This window comes from Epinephelus fuscoguttatus, linkage group LG4, assembly GCF_011397635.1.
Source record: "Epinephelus fuscoguttatus linkage group LG4, E.fuscoguttatus.final_Chr_v1".
NCBI classification, from domain to species: domain Eukaryota; kingdom Metazoa; phylum Chordata; class Actinopteri; order Perciformes; family Serranidae; genus Epinephelus; species Epinephelus fuscoguttatus.
In genome coordinates, this window is record NC_064755.1 from 26208713 (window position 1) to 26231667 (window position 22955).

The 22955-nt window shown below is 41.7% G+C and overlaps 2 protein-coding genes across 3 annotated transcripts; both read left to right on the plus strand.

The window, feature by feature from the left end:
- Positions 1 to 1162: 1162 nt before the first annotated feature.
- ice2 (interactor of little elongator complex ELL subunit 2) lies at positions 1163 to 13896 on the plus strand. Of its 2 annotated transcripts, none has more exons than XM_049574151.1 (15): positions 1163 to 1302; positions 3887 to 3988; positions 4104 to 4455; positions 4540 to 4659; positions 4751 to 4885; positions 5098 to 5214; positions 5522 to 5681; positions 6871 to 7052; positions 7153 to 7885; positions 7972 to 8144; positions 8248 to 8377; positions 9621 to 9705; positions 9945 to 9995; positions 12654 to 12897; positions 13532 to 13896. In XM_049574151.1, the coding sequence occupies exons 1-15, from the start codon at positions 1163 to 1165 to the stop codon at positions 13688 to 13690; spliced, it is 2883 nt and encodes a 960-aa protein (XP_049430108.1). In that variant the 3' UTR covers positions 13691 to 13896. The 2 variants fall into 2 exon arrangements, with proteins under 2 accessions (XP_049430108.1, XP_049430109.1); XM_049574152.1 differs by having other exon boundaries at positions 1191 to 1302; positions 13529 to 13896.
- Positions 13897 to 14093: 197 nt separating this feature from the next.
- Positions 14094 to 22044, plus strand: LOC125887399 (annexin A2-like). The gene is made up of 13 exons (XM_049574174.1): positions 14094 to 14226; positions 14854 to 14911; positions 15028 to 15118; positions 19128 to 19222; positions 19326 to 19439; positions 19622 to 19712; positions 19888 to 19967; positions 20061 to 20120; positions 20745 to 20838; positions 20940 to 21035; positions 21228 to 21286; positions 21552 to 21674; positions 21771 to 22044. The coding sequence occupies exons 2-13, from the start codon at positions 14864 to 14866 to the stop codon at positions 21828 to 21830; spliced, it is 1011 nt and encodes a 336-aa protein (XP_049430131.1). The 5' UTR covers positions 14094 to 14226; positions 14854 to 14863; the 3' UTR covers positions 21831 to 22044.
- The last annotated feature ends 911 nt before the right edge of the window (positions 22045 to 22955 follow it).

Sequence of the window (22955 nt, forward strand, 5' to 3'; positions counted from 1 at the left end):
AAAAATAGAATAAAACTCATTTCATTATTACATCTAAACCTGTGCAACTGGTGATGAAAATCTGAAGGTATGACAATATTTTAAGCACACATTAAAAATGATGATTACGAAAGACATTATTATCTAAGACATACTGTAACACTGTAAATACATCCCTAACCATATAAACAAATGTAGTCTTAATGACATATCAATTTTAAATCCAGGCATTAATGCTCTTGTTACACAATTCATCAATTAAATGTGCTGATTGATGAAACAATGGGCACTTATGTCCAATTAGAAAATTAAAAAAGGAATCTGTGCAGCTTCTAAGTGTAAAATCTGCAGGTGACTGGAACTGGAGAGACTCTCTGAAGGATCACTTTCAGCACTGTTCTCAATTCATGACACGGATTTGGCAAATACTTTGTGACAGGTCATAGGTCTGTAGTTTCCTCTGGGTGAAAATGGCTATTAATTTAACAAATTGCCCAATTTCCCTGCAAGGAATAGGCCTATTAATGTTTCATCTCAATTTTTGGGGGCCAATTTGACGAAGGGTTATGATAAAGTTGTGGAAAAATAAGTCAAAATTCAAATTATTCCACACGTACATCTTAAAATATTTGCAAAGATGTCAGATTATAATTGTTAGCCATGTGTAAAAGAAAAAGCATCTTTCCAATTTTGATAAGCAAGACCAATAAGGTATATGCGTCCAGATACTTGTAATGCTTTTTGTTATTTTTAGATAGACTTCACCAAAACAATGGCCAGATGTGGATATGAGCATCATTAAGGGTGGAAAATGCAGGATATCCAGGTAGGTCTGCTGAGAAAGTGGTTGCACTGGAGCTGGAAATCACATCAAGACTTCTTCAGACACCCAAAAAGAAGAGAATGCATGCAAAACAAAGTGCTGGACAAAGGCTCTCCATAACTTTAAGAGAATTACTTTCAACATACGTTAAGATGCTGTAGCCAGATGTTGGTGCTGGTGCGAACACAAAAGGGTGTCATCAACTTCTCTTTCAGGTGGGTTGGAGGTCGGTTATTGGGGAACACATCAAGCTGCAAAAGGATCCTCTTGTTTCATGGACCTGTATTCAAATACACAGTAAATAGGAAGATCGATTACAGTCAATGTCCGGAGGGGGGCAGCAATGCACACAGCGCTTTAATGTCAACACAATTTCACCAGACGAAGAATGCCATCTGTCAAACGTTTGCTAGCAGGCTAGCTAACCACTATATTTACTGTAGCTTCAATGTTGTCATTCGTGTGGACCGCTTAGTGGTGACCATAATGGAGCTGGTGTGGTAAGTAATAGTTTCGCTGTGAACATTTCGACAGTGTCATATAGATTTAGTGACAGTTAAGGCAATTCAACCAACCTACATTAACTTTACGCTAGCTAATGTTAGCTAACAAGCTAGTCGGCGTCCCTAGAGTTGTGTTGTGACTGTTAGCAAGCTATGCTAACCAAACTAACGTTAGCTGCTCGTATGATAAACGTGCGCTGAACGGGAGCATCATGTTGCTGTTGTTGTAGCTGTTAATGAACTAAAGAAAATCATTGTTACGTGCCTCAGGACGCTATCCTAATTTATGTTTTAAATTCTAAATGTTAACGTCAAGATTACGTTAACGTTAGCTTGTATTTTGAAGGTTGAAACGGGAAGTTGTAACGTTATGTACTCTACCTGACTTGATGCTCTGTAGCGACAAATAGAGTCCTTAGATTTGTTACTCCGTAATGTCGAATAGCCGTATTAAAACGTTTAAATAAGACACTGTAAATAGCAGGGTAATTTGATAGTACTACCACTTAAAACAATCTGTAATTCTAACATGCATGACACAGTTTAATTGCGTGGATTTTAACACTCACCGCCCACCTTGTTAGGTAATATACCTGTTAAACTGTTCGTTAACTCAATTAGCTAATCAGCCAATCACGTGGCAGCAAATCTAGGCATGTAGACATGGTCAAGATGACCAGCTGAAGTTCAAACTGAGCATCAAAATGAGGAAGAAAGGTGATTTAAGTGACTTTGAACATGGCATGGTTGTTGGTGCCAGACGGGCGGGTCTGTCAGAAACTGCTGATCTACTGTGATTTTCACACACAACCATCTCTAGGGTTTACAGAGGATGGTCCCAAAAAGAAAAAATATCCAGTGAGCAGCAGTTCTCTGGGTGAAAATGCCTTGTTGATGCTAGAGGTCAGAGGAGAATGGCCAGACTGGTTCAAGATGATAGAAAGGCAACAGTAACTCAAATAACCACTGGTTACAATCAAGGTCTGCAGAAGACCATCTCTGAACCAACAACACGTCCAACCTTGAAGCAGATGGGCTACAGCAGCAGAAGACCACACCAGGTGCCACTCCTGTCAGCTAACAACAGGAAACTGAGGCTGCAATTCACACGGGCTCACCAAAATGAAACAATACAAGATTGGAAAAATGTTGCCTGGTCTGATGAGTCTCGATTTCTGCTGCGACAAACAAAAAGCATGGATCCATCCTGCCTTGTATCAACGGTTCAGGCTGGTGGTGGTGATGTAATGGTGTGGGGGAGATTTTCTTGTCACACTTTGGCCTTTTAGCGCCAACTGAGCATTGTTTAAACACAACAGCCTACCTGACCTACCTGGCAGATTGCAACCAGCTGAAACTTCTGGTTAGGATTCCTTCAGTGGTCAGTGTTTAGGAGGTTTTTACCAGGAGCTGAGTTATCCTCAGAGGTCTCTTCCTCCCCAAAACAAAATGACCAGTGATTAAAAATACTGAAAATAGCATTGTCATGTTACAAATTAGTGTTTCTCATACCTTGTTTGGCACGGTGCAGACATCGTGCTTGCAAAGCACCTGCAAATACGTGCTCACCTTATTCATGATTTAAACATTTAGGAATGTTGTACCCTGAGCTGAATTAGCTAAGGAAGCTTCTTCCTCTCCAAAAAGAACAGATCTGTATAACACAGTTGCACATTACAAATTAGTGTTTCTCCAACGTTGTTTGGTGTCGGAGATGGGTTGCTAACCTCGAACCTGCTAATCTGTGCTCACCTTTTATCTCTGATAACTTAAGATCCAGATGTTTAGGAGGTTTTTATCAGGGGCTGAGTTATCCTCAGGGGTCTCTTCTCCTCCCAAACAAACAGACCTGGTCATTTAAGATGATAAAAACAATGAATAAAGCAGTTTCTCATTTAAAAAATCAGTGTTTTTCTGACGTTCTTGTTGCGGAAAGGCTACTAACTACAAAGGCTGACGCAAAAATGTTAATGGCCCTACTTGTTCTGGGCTACTGTAGAAACATGGCGATCTCTAGTTGTGGACCCACTCCCGATGTCGATAGATTGGCTCATTCTAAAGCAACAAAAACACAGTGATTCTTATTTTCGGGTTATTATGCACTAAAGAAAACATATTTATCATATCATATTCCATTTCTGCAAATCTATCCCCCCTTAAATCCTACACACTGGACCTTTAGTTATTCTTCTAAGCAAGATGAGTTGAGACCAGACCAGAAATAGAGAATGGCTCTTGTAGTTTATTTTTTACAGTGAACCTTTCAAATGGAGTCGCCAGCTTCTAAATATTCATTTCATGTCAAAGTCATCGCTTTTACGCAGACTTAGACTCAGCAGTGGTGTATTTTGGAAAACAGAAAAGAATGCCACTGCACCTGAGTCATCCATTACTCAGAGTAATGGTCATTTATAATGTGCACTACCCTACAACAGCAACTTGGAGACACTAATTATGTTCTTCTGTCTGGCATGTCAGAAGAAATGTAAGTCTGTTCCAGTATAAAAGCAGTGCAGAACCAGTTGTGAATGTTTGGGTATAACACAGGCCCTCTAATATATTTTTCTCCTTTTAATTTAAGGGAGGACCCCCCAGTCCCTGAGGCTCCTTTCTTTACCAGAGACCTCTATGACAAATACTCACTTGCTCCTAATATCAGAGAACTATGGGCCTCTCTCCAAAGGTACGTCAGTAAATAAACAGATCAGTTCGGGTTCATTTGTGCTGTGTTTCTAAAGGCTAACTACTGAGTATTTGTCTGACATGTTTTCCCCATCAATTTCTTCTCCTTCCTCCAGTCCTGTAGAGAACATAAAACAGGGCTGTGATGTTGGCGCTGCAAAAGCCTCCTGCCCTCCCTCCACAAAAGAAACCGCAGACTTTAAAGACAACAGTTGCATCAGCAAGGACGAGTCCTGTTGGGACAGCTGTGATAGTGATGATCCGAGTGCAGGCAATGCTGCTGGAGGTGCAGAGGAATGTAAGAGTACAAAAAGATCAAGAGTAAATCTGAAGCAGGTTGACAATGTGGCAAGTGCTGCTTATCCTGAACCCAGACTGCCTTACCCGTGTATGTCCAGCCTGTCCAGCAAAGACCAGCAGACGTATCTTGGCATTTTGATGAGCAAGAAACCAAGGGATCCTCCACAGGTACCATATTCTCTCTTTAATGGTATTTTAATCCTGCCAGTCCTTGTTGCATTGCGTCTTCAGTAACCCGCTGTAATATTTTAGAACTTACAGGCACGAGTAAACAATGAAGTGATGCAGTTCACGAGGTACCTTCAAGATGTGGCCAAAATATGTGCTGATGACTACAACTTCATATCACAGGGAGCTATGCAATATTCAGAGGTACTGATGCTGCAAGGATTTCACCTGTCATCAGTTCTTTGAAATGTGTTTTCATATGTGTTAAAACGTAGAGCCGTTTTTTGTGTTTCAGGAGTTCTTTAGAGCATGTTTGGAGCACATTAAAACATTTCCTGAAGTCTACCAGATCCATGAGATGACAAGTTTGACAGGGGGAACGTTCAACCCAGGGCTGACGCTGACCTTTGAGAAACAGCTGCTCATCATGGTAATGTACTTTTTGAAGTGCTAATATCTCACAGGAGTGGTTCCAGTCCCAGACATGTAGGATTAGCACATCATATATACGTTCTTCATAAATCCCATTGTCCAGTTTTCTATTCAACCTTTACAACCTTTGAAGTGTTGAATTGCAGAATCAGTCTTTTTGCTGTTGATTCACTTCCTCTATTTCCATATTTGTACCCTTTATTTCTCCAGGGCAATGTGGATATTACCCTCCACAAGATAGCGCCTGCTGATGCACAGCTTGCATCGGATTATCAGAGTGTTTCATCAGAGAATCCTCCAGCTAAAAAAGCCAAGGACATGCACGCTGTAAGCAATTGTCTCGCTTTTTTAATTACTCCAATAAAGTAAGTCACAAAGATGTTTTACTGCTAGAATGGGATTCATGACCGCAGGTCTATTGTAACTCCATTTGGGCTCTTGCAGTTTTCACAAGAAGACACCAGAGGGTGTTCATGTCTTGCTCAGCAAAACCAGTGCTAATTGTGTTTCTGAAAGATGCCAGGTCACACACAGTACTGTCAAAGGCTAGTTCACTGTGGACAGTGACCTGTGTGTGTTTAACTGATACAGTAGATGTTCTGGTAGTGTGACCTGGTTGTGTTTGTCTCCACAGGCAGTCAGCAGTGACAGTAATGCCAAGAGCCTGTGTGCACGGTATGAGCCTCACGTGTGTCTGACTCGAGATGCTCTGGTCAGGCTGCTGGACAACCATGGCCCTGACTTTGGAGAGCAGTGGGAGCTTCCTGTTCTGGTCGAATTAAACCCAGGAAAAGGTACAGCAAATATCATTTGGACATCCAGGCTGTTTTGGTGTGAGTTGGTTTTAAAAGGGTCGATTTAGGCTTTACTTGCAGTGGCTAAAAATGTTTAAGAACAATTCTCTTTCCTTTTTGTATTATTGTTCACTTTCAGCTGTCAGAATATGGCAAAAATGCTTCTAAATAATCACCCTGTTTTATCCATTTAAAGCAAGATATTAGAATATATCTCTGTGTTCTGAATACTATACATGTAGTAACCTACATCTTAACAACAAAATGTAGACAAATTTTTTAAATGTGCCAATGTGCTGAGTTAAATAATGACCTGCTTTTTTAATAATAATATAGTTTGCAATGTGTATATACGAGAAATTGCTAAAAAAAAAAAAAAAAAAAAAACTACACCAGGAGTTAAGTGTAATTTTTTATGATTGAGTGACGCTTAGAATTTTTATATTTCTTCTCAATAAGTGATTTTGAATTTTCAGGGCATGAATAAAAAATGTACCCATGTGGGTTTAGCTTGCTGAATAGCAATTACATCGGAAAGGAGAGGATTTGTACTTGAGTTTGACATGTTCCAAAAGTTTTTAATACATTCAGGACATTTTAGGACACTGTCTGTTACTTACTTTTGACCCTTAAGTACTGAGTCCTTGGTACATTTGCACATGGACTCATTTATTCATTCATATATTCATTCATATTCACATATGAGCATTCATATCTATTGATAGACAGAGATTGATAGACTGTTTACTGATAGACTCTTCACTCTTTCACTCATTCAGAGATCCAGTGCAGATATCTAGGGCCAGCTGTTCTGTGCTTTACTTTATCTTTATTTATTAGATTAATATGGGTTTTATGTAGTTTTGTCTTGTCTTGTCTCGTCTCATCTTAAAATATACGGATCTATGTATATACCAAACAAGGTTGCTAACAATCCCTGTAAAAACAAACCAAAAAAAAAAAAAATAGATTCACATTGGCCGTACATTTAAAGTGGCAGTGTAAGATTTTGCATGGCAGTCACCTGATTCTGTCTTTGAGGGTTGGGACATTTTTAGTCATGTTTGTGAAAGAAATGCAGAATGCAGCAGTTAGGAAATCTGAGATAAATCACAGCATGTATTGACATTGAATGGCCTCATGGTGGCACTGTTTCACACATTCTTTCATTCATATGTCTTACTTACAGGCAGCAGTCAGAAGAAGACTGTGTACATAGACTCACCCCTTCTGAGGACTGAAATGACAGTTAGAGAGAGGAGTCACATCTACCATGAGGAGAGTTTGAAGCTTTCCATCAACAAGAATGGAAGCAGAAATGTGTTCCATTTAGTGACAGAGCTTCCTGTAGATGAGCAGCAAAACTCGCCGGTATGTAATTGCAGAAACAGACGTGGTCCTGTGGATAATATTTTGTTTGTGGTCTTACTTCATCAGGACAATGAGTCTTTGTTTTCTGTTTCTAAATCAGTTAAAACGGGAGAGCTCACAAAGAAAGTTGGAGCCTTTTGAAGACAATGGTCTTGACTTTGAGGTGGACCTCACTGACCTGGAGACTTTTGGAGAGACATGTAGTAAAAGTAAAAAACCTTCTCAGGCTTTATGTAAAACTAAAAGGTCTAGTGAGCATCTTGTAAACACTAGCATCAGTTCACAAGAAGAAGTGAGCGCCTCACTGACAGATGCAGATGATGCTGTAGCAGAGGAGACAAAGGCCATTGCACCAAAAACTGAACAGAGTGACGAAGACATACCTTTTCTAGGAGACTCAGATGAGGAAAAGCTGGTCATTGATGACTCTCCGGCCAAAACACCTACAAAACCACTTAAGCCTAACACCACACAACACTCTACAGACGCCCAGACACCTGTAAATCCAGAGTTATCTTCCCCTCAAAAAGTCACAAAGCAGAGGCGACAGTCCAAAAGAGCAAAGGTATCTGGCGACCAGCTGGGTGACATCCTGGCTATGCAGACAGCCATGTTCAGCTCTGCCAGTGACACAGCCAAATGCTCCACTACATCCCAGGAGACCAGTTCACCCATGCAAGGTACAGGACCCTCAGGTCGCTCCCATCCAGTGTCTCTGGTTAAGCCCTGTGTGTCCTCATATTTGGAGAGAAGCCAGAACCAGACTGGAGAGACCTGCGCTGTAGCACATGAATCTGCACCAGTGATCAACATTAATACTACAGAGCACAAAAGTTAGTGTCAACTTGATTTTCATTCAGTGGATTTGAGTTGTGTCTACGTGCTTGATAACCATAGTATATTATGTACCCTCATACAGAAATACTGTCACAGGACCTGCAGGCTGGTGCGGAAGATGAACAAGATTACAAAGCTCCAGAGGAAGGCAACCTGCTCTACAAGCTCTACAGTCTGCAGGATGTGTTGATCATGGTGCGCAGCTCTGTCTCACTGACCCATACAGGAAAAGTAGGCCCGAACAACCAAAATGAGGTACACATCTGCAAACATCCTCCAGAATTTCATAGTGTAATGTCATATATTGAAGTATGAAAGTAACAGCCTTATTTCTGTCCATTGTTTTCTACCCCAACAGTTTGTGCCAGTGCATGTCTTACCCAAGCTGGAATACCAGTTGAGTTATGGGGTTGAGTGCCTAAGCAGTACTGAGGCTTGCCGGCTATGGACAGAGACATTGCTCCACTCCAGCACTGTATCCTACATCGGTAAAACTTTCATCACTTTGACCTTCCATCCTTTCAAAATTCAGTGGAAATGAAGACTGTAATGTTCCTAAAATGTTATCAGTTCTTGTGTAATGCGGAGTCCCCTTAGTCTTTAATTTTTCAACACAGTTGCCAAGGAAATAGTCAAAGTAATATTTATGTGGATAAAAAGAGAGAATTTTCTCTTCCTCCTCCCTGAGAGGGTTCAGTAGAGTCCACATGGCAAATCCTCCCACAAACCAATGGAATAGTCTTCAGATGACTCACCATCCTGCTGTGACTGTGTTGTGATTAAGTTTACTTTGTTGCCATAACTACAGCCACAGTTGATTGTGGGGAATTACAATGAATGCAGTGTGCAGAGCTCAGCTAAATGTTGTTTTGAGCTTCTCTTAATTGAATTCCCTTTAATGCATATTTGCAACTTACACATGCTGCTTACTTGTACCTCAAGATTCGGGGAAAGCCTCCGTCCTTTTTCTGTGCTAGGTGCGTTGATTTGTTGACTCGTGTGGGCGTTGGCTGGGAATGCATGTCATCAAAAAGCAGTCTCTAAATTACACCCCTCTCCAGTTTCTTGGTGTAGATGACATACAGGGCAGGATCATAAGCATCACTGCCCACACAATGTGCTTGTGTGCTGGTTCCTTATATCCAGCTTCACTATGAATAGTTTTGCCAAAAAGTGGGTGTAACTCTGTGTCAGGCATCTGAGACTTTAGATGTTTTGAAAGAGGATGTTTGAGTTTGAAAAATGTCTGATATGTCTGTCTCAGTAGGATGAGAAAAGAAAATAGCCAGTGAGAAAACAGTGATAACATTCAAGCTATATGAATATAGAATATCTCCCACTTAATAACATTATGCAACAGGCAGCTGATAAAAGACTTCCTTCTTTGCTCAGTGGTTCGTAGTTCATCATGTGGTTTATCATGTGGCAGTCCCCCATTGTGTATTTATGGCTGTGGCTGCAGGCGCTAAAACAGTCTATAATTGAAGGAAGGCACTGTTGAAATAAGCTGGCATTACATGCTGGAGTGGGAGGCATGAAAGGAGACAGGACCAACAAGCATTTCTTACCACCCACTCAAGCTTGTAACAATGCTGGCAAATCAACACAGACTAATTACTTTGTAAGCACCAGGAATGGCACTGATGATGAAGTGAAGCTCTTGATGTGCACGCTCATTAGCTCTTGTTCTTCTCTCAGTGTATCGCTCACCCTCCCGTTCTGTCTCTGTAGCTCACATCAATGCGCACACATCAAAAGTAGCTCTGCTGCGGAAGCTGCGTGGCGACTGGAAACAGAACATCTCCTGTGGGTTCAAGTGAGTGTCATTACAACAGATGTGTGCAGATGATTAGGATTAACCTCATCACCCCCTGTGTGATTATATAATTTAACGTGTTGTCGTCTTGAGAGTCAGTCTGTTTATCAATAATGCGAGCCTTTCCATCAGTGCTTGCTGTCATCGCCTCTGGTTTTGTCATCAAATTCTTGTTGAAAAATAGATTCTTGCTAACGTAGACGGACTGGAACGTGGTGATATATCTTTTCCATCCACAGGCCATCCAAGTCACTGAATATACTGCACCACCTACTGAAAAAGCTAACTGGGTAAGTTGTTGAGGACATTCATTATCCTAGATTTGTTTGTAGATTATAAGTGCTGAGCTCCCCCACCCTTATTTCTCCCTTTCATTGTGAATGTATTATCTCGTAAGACTGTTGACAACAAAAAAATGTTTGCAGAAAGAATCATAAAGCGGCTGGCAGTTTTTAATTCATTGGTCCGAATGGGAACACAACATATTTCATGTGCAAAAACTGTACATGTTTAGATGAATGTGGTTTGAATGAATGTACAATCTGGAATTCGAAAAGGGCTGGATCTTTTTTCTTGAAGGGAAACACACCCATTTTTCAGAATGTTATTTCTATGGTCTAAAGCAGTGATTCCCAACTGGTGGGTCGCGGTCCAAAAGTGGGTCACTGGTTCATTCTGAATGGACGGCAAGTGACTTAAACATGTCAAGTTTGTAAAAAAAAAACAAAACAAAACACACACTTAATTTTTATGTACAGTGAATTACTTTGAAGTGCTGTTTCCCGCCGTAGAGTGAGTGACTGACAGCTGGACTCTGGACAGCTGCTTAAAAGAGACAGCAAACTAGCTCAAAGACATGGCCAAATACAAGTATGATGCTGAATATATTAAACTGTGTGGACCTTGAACTAATGACTAAGGACAAATCTGGATCCTGAAGCCCAAACTATTGAATACAACTTGATGCTATGTCCTTTAGTCACTTAGATATGACTGCAGCTTTCAGCCAGGAGAAGATGTCATCAGGTAGTGTCCAACTGTCATTGGGTGTTTCAACCCTCAACCACAATGCCCTCCAGTTGGCGGGTCGGCAGTGATGGCCAGTCACTGCCCATCTTCTCCTGGCCCCCAGCTTAACTCCTCCCGCCTATTCCATACCCGGCAAGAGGCTCTCTCTGCTGCCTCCCCAACCTCCGGACAGCTGTCTTCCTCTGCCTTCCTGCTATCCCCAGAGCTGTGAGCATCTTCCACACAGACTGTCCAGGGAAGCCCCCGCACCTGACCTCAACTGGGAATAGCCAGGCTTGCCATCCTTTGTCCCTGCATTGTTGAATCAGGTCCTGGTACTTTGTGGCTTTTCTCTCCGAGGCCTCAACACACCCGTCTTCCCAAGGGACCATCAGTTCGATCAGGATGATCTTCCTGGCCTCCTCACACCATATGTCAGGCCTCAGGGAGGTTTGGACGACTTGGGGAAAATAGTAGTAAAAATGGACAACTCTCTCCCAAATCCACAACTAAAGTGCTTAAGCTCAAATTTATGATGCAATCAAATATGAAGTTTGGAGCTGCTCTGAAGACAGTGAATTGGGAAAGATATTACAGGGTGGGGCAGGGGCTCTGAGTATATGTGCACGTTACTGTCTCACAGCTGAGAACACTACAGTAGAATAAAGGTCATTTGAGTATACAAAAAGGGGATCAGACAAAGTGCATTTTAGCGCTCTGGGGCAGCTTTTTGTATTTGTTTTCATTGTGAGTGAAGCATTTGCTCACTGCTTGCGAAGTGCCTCGTGTTTATCTACTCCATGTGCCTTACGTTTTTACAGGAACACCCTGAAGTTGAAAGGCAGGTTAAAAACATTTACTCAGAGCAGAAAAGCACCTGACATTGGCCTTTTTCCCATTATCCAATCAGATGGATTAGAAGGCAGGCAACAACAACAAGTTAGTGGTGCACTGTACATGGTTCGTATTGCGCTAACTGTAGCTTGTTTTAATGCTGTCCTAGGCAAGCTGCAAGACATATCTGAACAAACCGTAGCCTCAGTTATTTTTAATGTTATCAACCATAATTAGGCTCAATGATCAACTGTCAAACTGTCCCCGACTCATCCTGAAATAAGCCTTGGGCTGACCATCATCCAAGCGAAGCTCCTGGACTTGCTGGTCCCTGGGAATTCACCTCTTTCTGTGGATCTCATGTACCCACACGGATCTCTGTTTCCCTGTGTCCAACAAACTATTTAGGAACAGCATCTGCCTGTCAATTTTTATGCAGATTTTTAAGGTATCTGTGAGCCTGCTTCTCAGCGGTTAAACTAAGGACATGAGAGTTGCCTAGCAACAATTTAAAGAAAGACGCAACAAGCTGCAAAAAGCACTGTCTGATCAGGGCAGGCTATAACAAAAAAAATGTTTTATAGGTTGCAAAATGCGCTCTGTCTGATCGGGGCCTCAGGGTCCCATTTATTGTCTGGAGCAGCTCCAGACTTTATACTTGATGACATCACAAGTTTGATACTCACTGCTCTGGTTTCTGGCTTTGAGAGAGAGTAGCTCATGTTCGCAAATATCAGTTGAACTTTCCTCGGCCATGGAAATAACATTCTTGAATTCTTAATTTAGGTGTTCCCCTTTAAACTCTGTTTGTTTAGTTAGGAAACATCTGCTGATGAGTTGTCTGAGCACACCTGACTTCATGCTCTGTGTAAGATGATAAAATAATTGTACATTCATGTCTGACAGCCTCTGGCATGTTTGTGTTGGAAAGTTACACAATCGATTACTCAACGACAGACTATACATGTGTCACCTTCTGCTTTCTTAAGGCTCTGTTCACCTCTGTACCACTCATTTGGCAGAAAACCCCTCAGAATGCTTCAACATGTTTCAGTGTGTGGGTTTTGACTTCAACACACCCTCACTGACTTCATTTGGTTTTGTAGGTTAGAAGAAGGACAGTACCTGATTGCGCACAAGGCAGGGGAACCATTTGTGACCTTATTAAAAGCAGCTAATGGGAAAGTAAGTCGAGGGGCATACAACCTGCAGCAGGTCCACAGCTCCGTCCCAAAGCCCCCAGCCTCCAGCCTTGTGCCCTGGATACCTGTTGATCCAGCCGTGTGCCTGCCCTTCCACAAGAAACACGGCCGTGTCCCCTGCACTTTCCCACCACAACCCTACATTAAGGTGTGTACATGGTTTACGTCAAATGTGTTGATAGATGGCACTGTGAAAATAAAATAATAGCACTTGAGGTCACGACCAAACAAGAATTAGTAATGACACGAAAGGTTGTTGAAACGATTAGAGTAGTTTTTATTGCTTAACACCCAGGAAGTCCACACCCACGTCCACAGGGATTCCCGAAAAGCCCAGATAAATGAAATGCAGTCTCCCTCGTAGTTGTGGTGAGTGCAAAGCCTTCGGCCATTTTTTATATCAGACAGGCTGAACCAGCACACTGCCGCATAGTTTTCCTGAATAAGTCCAAAACTAACAAAAGGGACAAAAGAGAGCGTGGCAATATCAGCAACAGCTCAGCAGGGTGAGCGGTGTAGACTCTGAGACATTCATCAGATGCCTGTCATAAATTCCTCACAGCGAAGACATTAACACTTCTTACAACTTGTCAAACAGCAGAGAAAAAAACAACTCTTAAGTTTTCAACTGAGCATTTGCATTGTCAATGTTTGCCACTGATGTTTGTGCTTCTGAAAATGACAAGTAAACAAATGATTTGATAGTGTAATGCATGGTGCTGCGTGAATTTAGCCCCAGTTATTTAAAGACACAGTCTTTTTACCTTCCTTTATCCTAGCAGACAGCGAAAGATGGGTCAGCGCAGTCCAACAGCCATGGAGCCGGGCAGTCGGAAAACAACTCGAATGCAGGAGGCAACAAGAAGAAGAAGAAGCAGCAAAAGAAACGCGCAGCCAGGCGTCGCAAATATATTAAAACGTTAATTCAGAAATCCATTTAAAATCCCATATCATATGATTTAATGTCATGTCATTTCATATCAGGTCAGTCAGATGAATACATTATGACCTGTGAAGACTGAAGCACTTTGACAGTATCAAAATCCGTGTCTTATATTTGTGTTTTGTTCAGAGATCTTTTTGCATCTATTTTTTTTAATTGTAATTTTTTGTAGAATAGATGAACAATAAACTTTGTCTACATATTTATATGGGAGTGTTTTTACTGTCTATACCTTTGTTTATTTGCACTCTTGAAAATCTCCTGAAGGCACCAATGCGCCAGTGACTCTGAATAGTGTGTGGGTGTGGGTGTGGGTGTGGGTGGAGGGGAACTTTACTGAAGCTTTAAAACTCTGAGCTTCCAGTGGCTTCTGGTGGAGCAGGGTGGAGTCGTGAGTGCATGGAAAGGGGAGGGCGTCTGAGTCAGGGGAGGTGAAAGGGGAAGCTTTTTCTGTGTCAGAAAAGTTAAACCTTCACACCCTTCCACTGAAACACCTCCTGGAAGTATCTCTGCATCTCAACTTTTACAACAAAGGTAAGTACAGTTATACATTTTGATGTGAACTAATTGAATATGTAGCCAAGATTAACTTTACAAAGCAAGTCATGTCAACTTGCAGTCATGAAATATGCTTTCCACAGTTTCCATTCAGTTTGTGTATAAATGTTTTGTTCCTTGAGTGAAGTAAGAATGAATTCCTGCCCTCCAGTGTGAGCTCTCTAAACCTGTTTTCTTGTATGTGAATGTGCTCAGTAGTTTTACCAGACTTAAGTACAGTAGCACTTTTTCCAGGGTGTGTCTCTTTGGGGTTGCTGTAAAGGATGTGTGTCAGACTGAACAAGGATTTGAAAGTTAGTGAGTTGTCCGTAGTATATATAGATTGTTACTGAGGGTGGTGAAGCAGTGCAAACAAAGGAACAACTATTGATAAATGGATGAAGTCTCAGTTACTTGTGTGACTCAGTTGTACCAGAAGCAAGGACTTGAATGAATTAAGTCTCTCTGCCTCTGTTCAGAATGCATTAGTGGCTCAAGTGATTTATATCTTGAGGCAAAACAAACATGACCCACTGCATTCAGCTCAGACAAGTCGGTGATAGGATTACAATGAGATTTTGTCACAAGACTGTATAGCGCTGATAGTTTTGTCACCTTTTCCAGAACAGGCAACATGGCTTTGGTACACGAGTTTCTGGGACAGCTGAGCATCAACGTGGGGGTAATGTCACACATCTCTTCTTGCTCTCTCTCATACAATTCATGCTGTACCTTAAATACACAGATATTTTCAGGATGGAATTTTATCTCATTCTAATCTGCTTTGTGTCTTTAAAGAATGAACCCACATTCCCCACTGTGGTACCCGCTATGGACTTCGACCCCAACAGAGATGCTGCCAGAATAGATACTGCCATCAAAACCAAAGGCAAGATGCAGTACTGTACATGTTGCTTAAAAAGAAATAGAAAAATCAGTGCTTGGTTCTGCAACTTCTCTCTACAGATGAGTAGCTGGTATTTGTGAGTCAGCACCGTGGCTTAAAACGTTTTGACCAGGCTGGGAACACCTCCAAGTCTGTGCCTCAGTGCTGGCAGAGCTCCGTTCTGGCCACTGACTCAGAGCTATTGGCAACGGTCTGACCGCTAACTCTTAAACAGTCCCACCATTTTGTTGTTATGAAGAATGTGTTCTATCTGGAGTTATGTTTCCTCTCATGTAAAGGAAGAAAATACCTTGTGACCATGTCATGTGTTAATACACATGAGCTTTGCTGCCAGGCCTTCCTATATTTGTGTGTATTCTTCAAAGGACAGCAAAGGACACACATTAGATATTTAAATGACTTCAGAGGGTTCGTGGTTTGAGCCCCGGGTGGGGGATTCAAACCCAAGGGTGTGGGAGCCCTTCTGTGCAGAGTTTGTATGTTCACCCATGTCAGTGTGGGTTTCCTCCAGGTACTCTGGCTTCCTCCCACAGTCCAAAGCATAGGCATTTCTAGCCCCTTTTTGGGGGTGAAGCACCCCGAAATTGAATCTCAGCACCCCTGAAATTTGAGAGATTTTTTTTTTTTTTTTAAACTGTATGTCCTTTTTTAACAAGCTTGAAAAGTGTCAAAACCATACAGTACTTGGTTGAAGCGTAATATTTTAACAACAAAAATACAGCCCCCCCTCCCAACCTCAAAAATGGTTTGATCCACCTCATCCCTCCCACCTTTCTCTGACCTGAGCTCTGAGCGCTCTATCTGCACAGAGCAATGCGCTGCCTTCCAGGGTGGGTGATATGCAGTAGCGGTACCTGGCTGAAACCAGGATATGTGGCACATTTCTTAACTACTACCACTCAATACCAACACATTATTATCATTAGCAGTCCTCATTTTTGCTGCATTTAATCGTAGATCACTGTTTATGTTGTTAGGTAGGAGTTAGCTGACGTTTTTTCTAGCTAGGAAACGTTACAGGTGGTCAGTACCACTGTCCTCTGTTTGAATTGGAATGAGAGAAGCTAGCTGTTGTGTCATGTGCATGTGTTAATATTAAAGCCAAGGTGCTACTGACTAGCTAACTGACTGGATGCCCATTAACATTATAACTCCTATTGTGAGAAGAAGGGAAAAGGCAGAGACAAACATCGAAAAAGTCGATTACTGTTAATGTGTTAATGTTACATGTTGTGCATTTCATTTCAAATAAAAGTCCAAAAAATAAGTCCAAGGTCCATTTTAGGTATTTTTGGTACTCACTATAGGCGGCTGGTTTACTCCAGAAACATACAGTACAGGCCAAAAGTTTGGACACACCTTCTCATTCAATGCGTTTTCTTTATTTTCATGACTATTTACATTGTAGATTCTCACTGAAGGCATCAAAACTATGAATGAACACATGTGGAGTTATGTACTTAACAAAAAAAGGTGAAATAACTGAAAACATGTTTTATATTCTAGTTTCTTCAAAATAGCCACCCTTTGCTCTGATTACTGCTTTGCACACTCTTGGCATTCTCTCCATGAGCTTCAAGAGGTAGTCACCTGAAATGGTTTCCACTTCACAGGTGTGCCTTATCAGGGTTAATTAGTGGAATTTCTTGCTTTATCAATGAGGTTGGGACCATCAGTTGTGTTGTGCAGAAGTCAGGCTAATACACAGCTGACAGCCCTATTGGACAACTGTTAAAATTCATATTATGGCAAGAACCAATCAGCTAACTAAAGAAAAACGAGTGGCCATCATTGCTTTAAGAAATGAAGGTCAGTCAGTCCGGAAAATTGCAAAAACTTTAAATGTGTCCCCAAGTGGAGTCGCAAAAACCATCAAGCGCTACAACGAAACTGGCACACATGAGGACCGACCCAGGAAAGGAAGACCAAGAGTCACCTCTGCTTCTGAGGATAAGTTCATCCGAGTCACCAGCCTCAGAAGTTGCAAGTTAACAGCAGCTCAGATCAGAGACCAGATGAATGCCACACAGAGTTCTAGCAGCAGACCCATCTCTAGAACAACTGTTAAGAGGAGACTGCGTGAATCAGGCCTTCATGGTCAAATAGCTGCTAGGAAACCACTGCTAAGGAGAGGCAACAAGCAGAAGAGATTTGTTTGGGCCAAGAAACACAAGGAATGGACATTAGACCAGTGGAAATCTGTGCTTTGGTCTGATGAGTCCAAATTTGAGATCTTTGGTTCCAACCGTGTCTTTGTGAGACGCAGAAAAGGTGAACGGATGGATTCCACATGCCTGGTTCCCACTGTGAAGCATGGAGGAGGAGGTGTGATGGTGTGGGGGTGTTTTGCTGGTGACACTGTTGGGGATTTATTCAAAATTGAAGGCACACTGAACCAGCATGGCTACCACAGCATCCTGCAGCGACATGCCATCCCATCCGGTTTGCGTTTAGTTGGACGATCATTTATTTTTCAACAGGACAATGACCCCAAACACACCTCCAGGCTGTGTAAGGGCTATTTGACCAAGAAGGAGAGTGATGGAGTGCTGCGGCAGATGACCTGGCCCCCACAGTCACCGGACCTGAACCCAATCGAGACGGTTTGGGGTGAGCTGGACCGCAGAGTGAAGGCAAAGGGGCCAACAAGTGCTAAACACCTCTGGGAACTCCTTCAAGACTGTTGGAAAACCATTTCAGGTGACTACCTCTTGAAGCTCATGGAGAGAATGCCAAGAGTGTGCAAAGCAGTAATCAGAGCAAAGGGTGGCTATTTTGAAGAAACTAGAATATAAAACATGTTTTCAGTTATTTCACCTTTTGTTGTTAAGTACATAACTCCACATGTGTTCATTCATAGTTTTGATGCCTTCAGTGAGAATCTACAATGTAAATAGTCATGAAAATAAAGAAAACGCATTGAATGAGAAGGTGTGTCCAAACTTTTGGCCTGTACTGTACATACTGTTTATGTGTATGTTGAGGAGCTGCTATATCAAAATGAGTTGTCTTCCCCCAGAAATTAGGGTTACGATATGTTTATTTTATGATTCCAATCCATTCCTCTTTTGCTGTGGCTCAGCATTTAAATAACCTTTATCAGATTTGATGGTTTAGTCACAGACTTTCCCAAAAAGTGTTGTGCTTTTCTTTCACAAATGTGGGAATGAAATTGCGTTAAAATGTACAAAACAGTGGAATTTATCTTGCCTGGCCGGGCAGCTCTCTGGGTTCTCACCACCCCTAAACTTCTGATCCTAGAATCGCCCCTGGTCCAAAGACATGCATTCATTCATTCATTTTCCTCTTGAGGGTCACAGGGAGAGGCTGGAGCCTATCCCAGCTGACATTGGGCGAGAGGCGGGGTACACCCTGGTCAGGTCACCAGACTATCACAGGGCTGACACATAGAGACAGACAACCATTCACGCTCACATTCACACCTACGGCCAATTGAGAGTCACCAATTAACATGCATGTTTTTGCACTGTGGGAGGAAGCCGGAGCACCCAAAGAAAACCCACGCTGACACGGGGAGAACATGCAAACTCCGCACAGAAGGGCTCCACCGTGCCGCCCTGTCCAGGGTGTACCCTGCCTCTCGCCCAATATCAGCTGGTATAGGCTCCTGCCTCCCTCATGACCCCATCAGGACAAGCAGTTACAGGAAATGAATGGATGAATGTAAACTATTCATATTGTTGTCTAATTACTAAGCAGCTAGCTCAGTAAATTCCTACATTTCATTTGCCGCCAAAGGTTAAAGGTCAAAAGACAGATAGGCATCATTTAAATATTGTGTTCATGCATACCATTCATCAGCCCTGTCATGCAGAATTTTTAATAATAATCAGTTTTTTACACCATATTCCTCCAAAGTCATATAGAGTCAGATGTGTTGCATTTACATATATTTATGTAAACAATTCAGTAGTTGAATTGTTGTCTCACCTGATGCACATAATGTATGTGTGTCTTTTTCATTCCTCAGGAGTGGATGAACAGACCATCATTGACATCCTGACGAAGCGGACCTACGCACAAAGGAGAGAGATCGCTTTTGCATATGAAAGAAGGACAAAGAAGGTACAGTAGGCCTTGAGAGACAATCCAAAATTCTTCACAGCTCTATATTTTGGTGGCCCGTAACGGTAAGGGTCACATTCAGGTAATGCTGTTGTATTTTTAGGACATGATCTCAGCCCTGAATGGAGCGCTGTCTGGCTCCCTGGAATCGGTGATCCTCGGACTGATGAAGAGCACGACCCAGTACGATGCCTCAGCGATCAGAGGATCTATCAAGGTAAAGGACACAGATTGCGTCAGTGGTACTCAACAACAGTGGATTCAATGGAAGGGTTACACTGCCCTCTACTGGACAAATAACGACATTTTATTTTTTTGCTACACACTGATCAAAGTTCTAATTGTGTGTATCTTAAAGGGCCATGTAAAAAAAGTGGTTAAGATCTCTGTCTATTTCAGGGCTTGGGAACGGATGAAGAAACACTGATTGAGGTTTTGTGCTCACGCAGCAATACCGAGCTGGTGGAGATCAAGAAGGTCTACAAGGAGTGTAAGTCCAAAACACCCCAGGTGTTCATATAAAGGGCTGGAAATGCACTGTAATATTTAATGCCTTGCGTATAGGTTGTTGTGCTGTCTGCTTTTCATGCACCATTACACTGTTGTACAACCTGTGCTCTTTTTGTCCATCAAAACTAAACGCCTAAAAACGTTATTTTCCACAGTGTTCAAGGTTGACCTGGAGAAAGACGTGAAAGGTGACACCTCTGGGAACTTCGCCAAGCTGCTCTTGGCTCTGGTGGAGGTGAGATTTGTTCGTGCCCGTCTTTATGACTTACAGCACAAGTTTTACAAGTGCTGTTGAAACTGACCTGAGTCGTGTCTTATTTGTGCGCAGACAAAGAGAGCAGACCCGTCAGCCATCGTAGACTATGAAAAGATTGATCAAGATGCCAGAGTAAGTTGCCCATTTTCACTTTGTCTTAATGAAGTGTAAATCAATTTAAAAACTGTTATTCAATTCAATATTCAATGCCACGTGCAGATTTTGAGTTCTTTGACTAAAAATAATCCACCAAAACCCTGGATAATTGGGTAAAACTTTGTGCAGTTGGTAATTTTGTGCACAATAGATAGTTTTGGTTCCTCCATATTCAAAAGGAGTGACACGTCTTATGGATGGATTACTGAACGGACCTATCAGGCACAGGCCGTCTTTGGCCTTTACCTGAAAAATGTTACTCAAATTAACATGAACTGACCACAAAGATACTCAAAAAGACCACAAAGAGATGCAAAGGAACTGCAAACAGACACTAAATAACTAAAAAGTGGCAAAACAACCACAAAATTACCGCAAGGAGACACATGACCGCACACAAAATTTCAACAAAGACTACAGAGAGACACAAAACAACAATCACAACATAGGCTGTGTGTCTTGCTTGTATGTAGGAGAGGAGGTGGGGCCTTTTGCACATCTGTGCCCAGGGGCCCGTTGTCTCAAAACCCACCTATGACACATCTCTCATGCCACAAAGTGTGAAGTATGGCAGTGTTTATTGGTCTTGATTAAACACAGGCACTCTTTGAGGCCGGCATAAATATGAAAGGAACTGATGTGCCGACCTGGATCTCCATCATGACTGAGAGGAGCGTACCCCACCTGCAAAAAGGTAAAACGCCCTGTTTTCTTTTGGAATAATTATGACATAAGTGTTCATTTTTAAAAACAATTTTTAAAACAGTTAGCTAATCCTTTTTCTCTGCTTGTCAGTGTTTCAGAGGTACAAGAGTTACAGCCCCTACGACATGCAGGAGAGCATCATGAAGGAAGTTAAAGGAGACTTGCAGAGGTCCTTCCTGGTGTTAGGTACACAGATCTTTCATCAGTAATTCATATTATTAATACATTAGAGCCTATTTATTTATTATCTGAAGTCAATATTCACCCTGTAGGCGAGGTTTTGTTGTAAGAATCACTTTTAAATTAACAAAAGAAACTCATCTGTCAAACTCAAGACGTGTTGTTGTGGATATTTATTCTGTTTTTCTTTTGTTCCAGTTAAGTGCTTTGAAAACAAACAGCTGTACTTTGCCAGCAGACTGCACGATGCCATGAAGGTAGTTACAGTGCCGTTCTCTTTCTTCTTGTTGAAATGTGGCTATTTTGAGGGCCAGACTTTTCTTTTTTCTTTCTTTCTTTCTGTCTTTTTTTCTGGAACAAATGTAAGAAGTACATCTGCTTGTGAAAGTGCAATTTCGCTGCAGGAACCCAGAATCCAAAGTTGGCAGAAGTTATCTTACAGCAGCGTTGCATCAGCTGCCAGAGTTAAGTTTAAAGCATGCACAACTAAAAGTAAGTGCTGACTTGTGCTTGTCTGCTCAGAGTAAAGGAGCCAAAGAGAAGATAGTGACCAGGATTATTGTGTCACGCTGCGAGGTGGACCTCAAGAAGATCTGCTCTGAATACAAGGCCAACTTTGGAGAGTCTGTGCAGAAGACTATTATGGTAAGTGAATTATAAAGGCTGCCCCCTGGCCTATTACTGATGTAAAGTAAGGCTTGTTCTGTCATGCAGCTCCTCTAACATGCTCTGTTTCTGCAGGAACACACCAAAGGAGACTACCAGAAGGTGCTGCTCAGCCTTTGCGGACCAGAGGAGTAAAAAGGAATCATCAGTATGAGAAGGGCCACATTTGCACCACAGGGAAGGTGGGCTTACAAGTATCGCTCTTGGAACCAAAAGCCCATCCTACTTTATCTGCACATATTTGAATGCAACAATCAATGAGACGCATTAATCTTTTTGATACATAAAGAATCTGTAATACAGCTTACTTTTGTTATACCAAAACGGCAATTAAAGTTACTTTGTTGGAGTTTTGTTGCTCACATTTCTCACATCCTTCCTAGTGTGCTCTGACTTGATGTTTACATAGATTACCATTAGAGGGCGCTAAAGGCGCATTAAAAGCAAGTGCAGGCTGCTCCATCTCTTCTGTGTCTCAGGCCTTATAATATCATAACTGCTAAAGAAATGCAGAGATCTTAAATTTTGAAATATAAGGAGGTATGTGATCTTTTATGACATTTGTACATTCCGGTATCATCATTTTCCCTCATTATTAAAAGTAGGAAATTATTTAAAAACAGCTATTCAGAGGACATTTTATTTGCATAAGGGACAGGGATAAAAATGTTGCTATCATGCAGCTTGTGAAATTTAAAAATCCTAAAAAATGATTGTGTCTTATTCAAAACTCAAGCTGCACAAACATAAAGATTTCTGATTTTGTGAAAACACAGTGATATGTAATCAACACAGCATCTTATCATACAAAGAATTATGATAAAAAAATGTCCCTCATTCAACACTATGTGGTTCCGTCAAGATGATTTAATCATTAGTGTGTTTTTCCGTGTTTGTTTGGTGCTAATATTTTAATTAAAAATGTTAATTTTACCTCCGGCAAAGATGATTTGCATAGCACTAAACAAGCTTCTATACAGTGTGTTTCTGCTGTTTAGTTTGTGGTCTCTCAGGATGAAATAACCACCACAGTGTTGTCAAGGCATTTCTACTGAAGTATAAGAAAAAATGGCCCCAAAAGGCAAGATCAGTACTGCTGAACACAGCGATGAGGAAAAGGATGTGAGGGGAAAGCGCGCGGACTTAATAATCTAATGAAAACAAAACGGTGGCTCAAATATGATAGAAGATCGTCTGTTATTGTGAGAGAAACTGCCTGATAAAATAATGCTTCTGTCTAATATTTTCACTGGTTGAGCA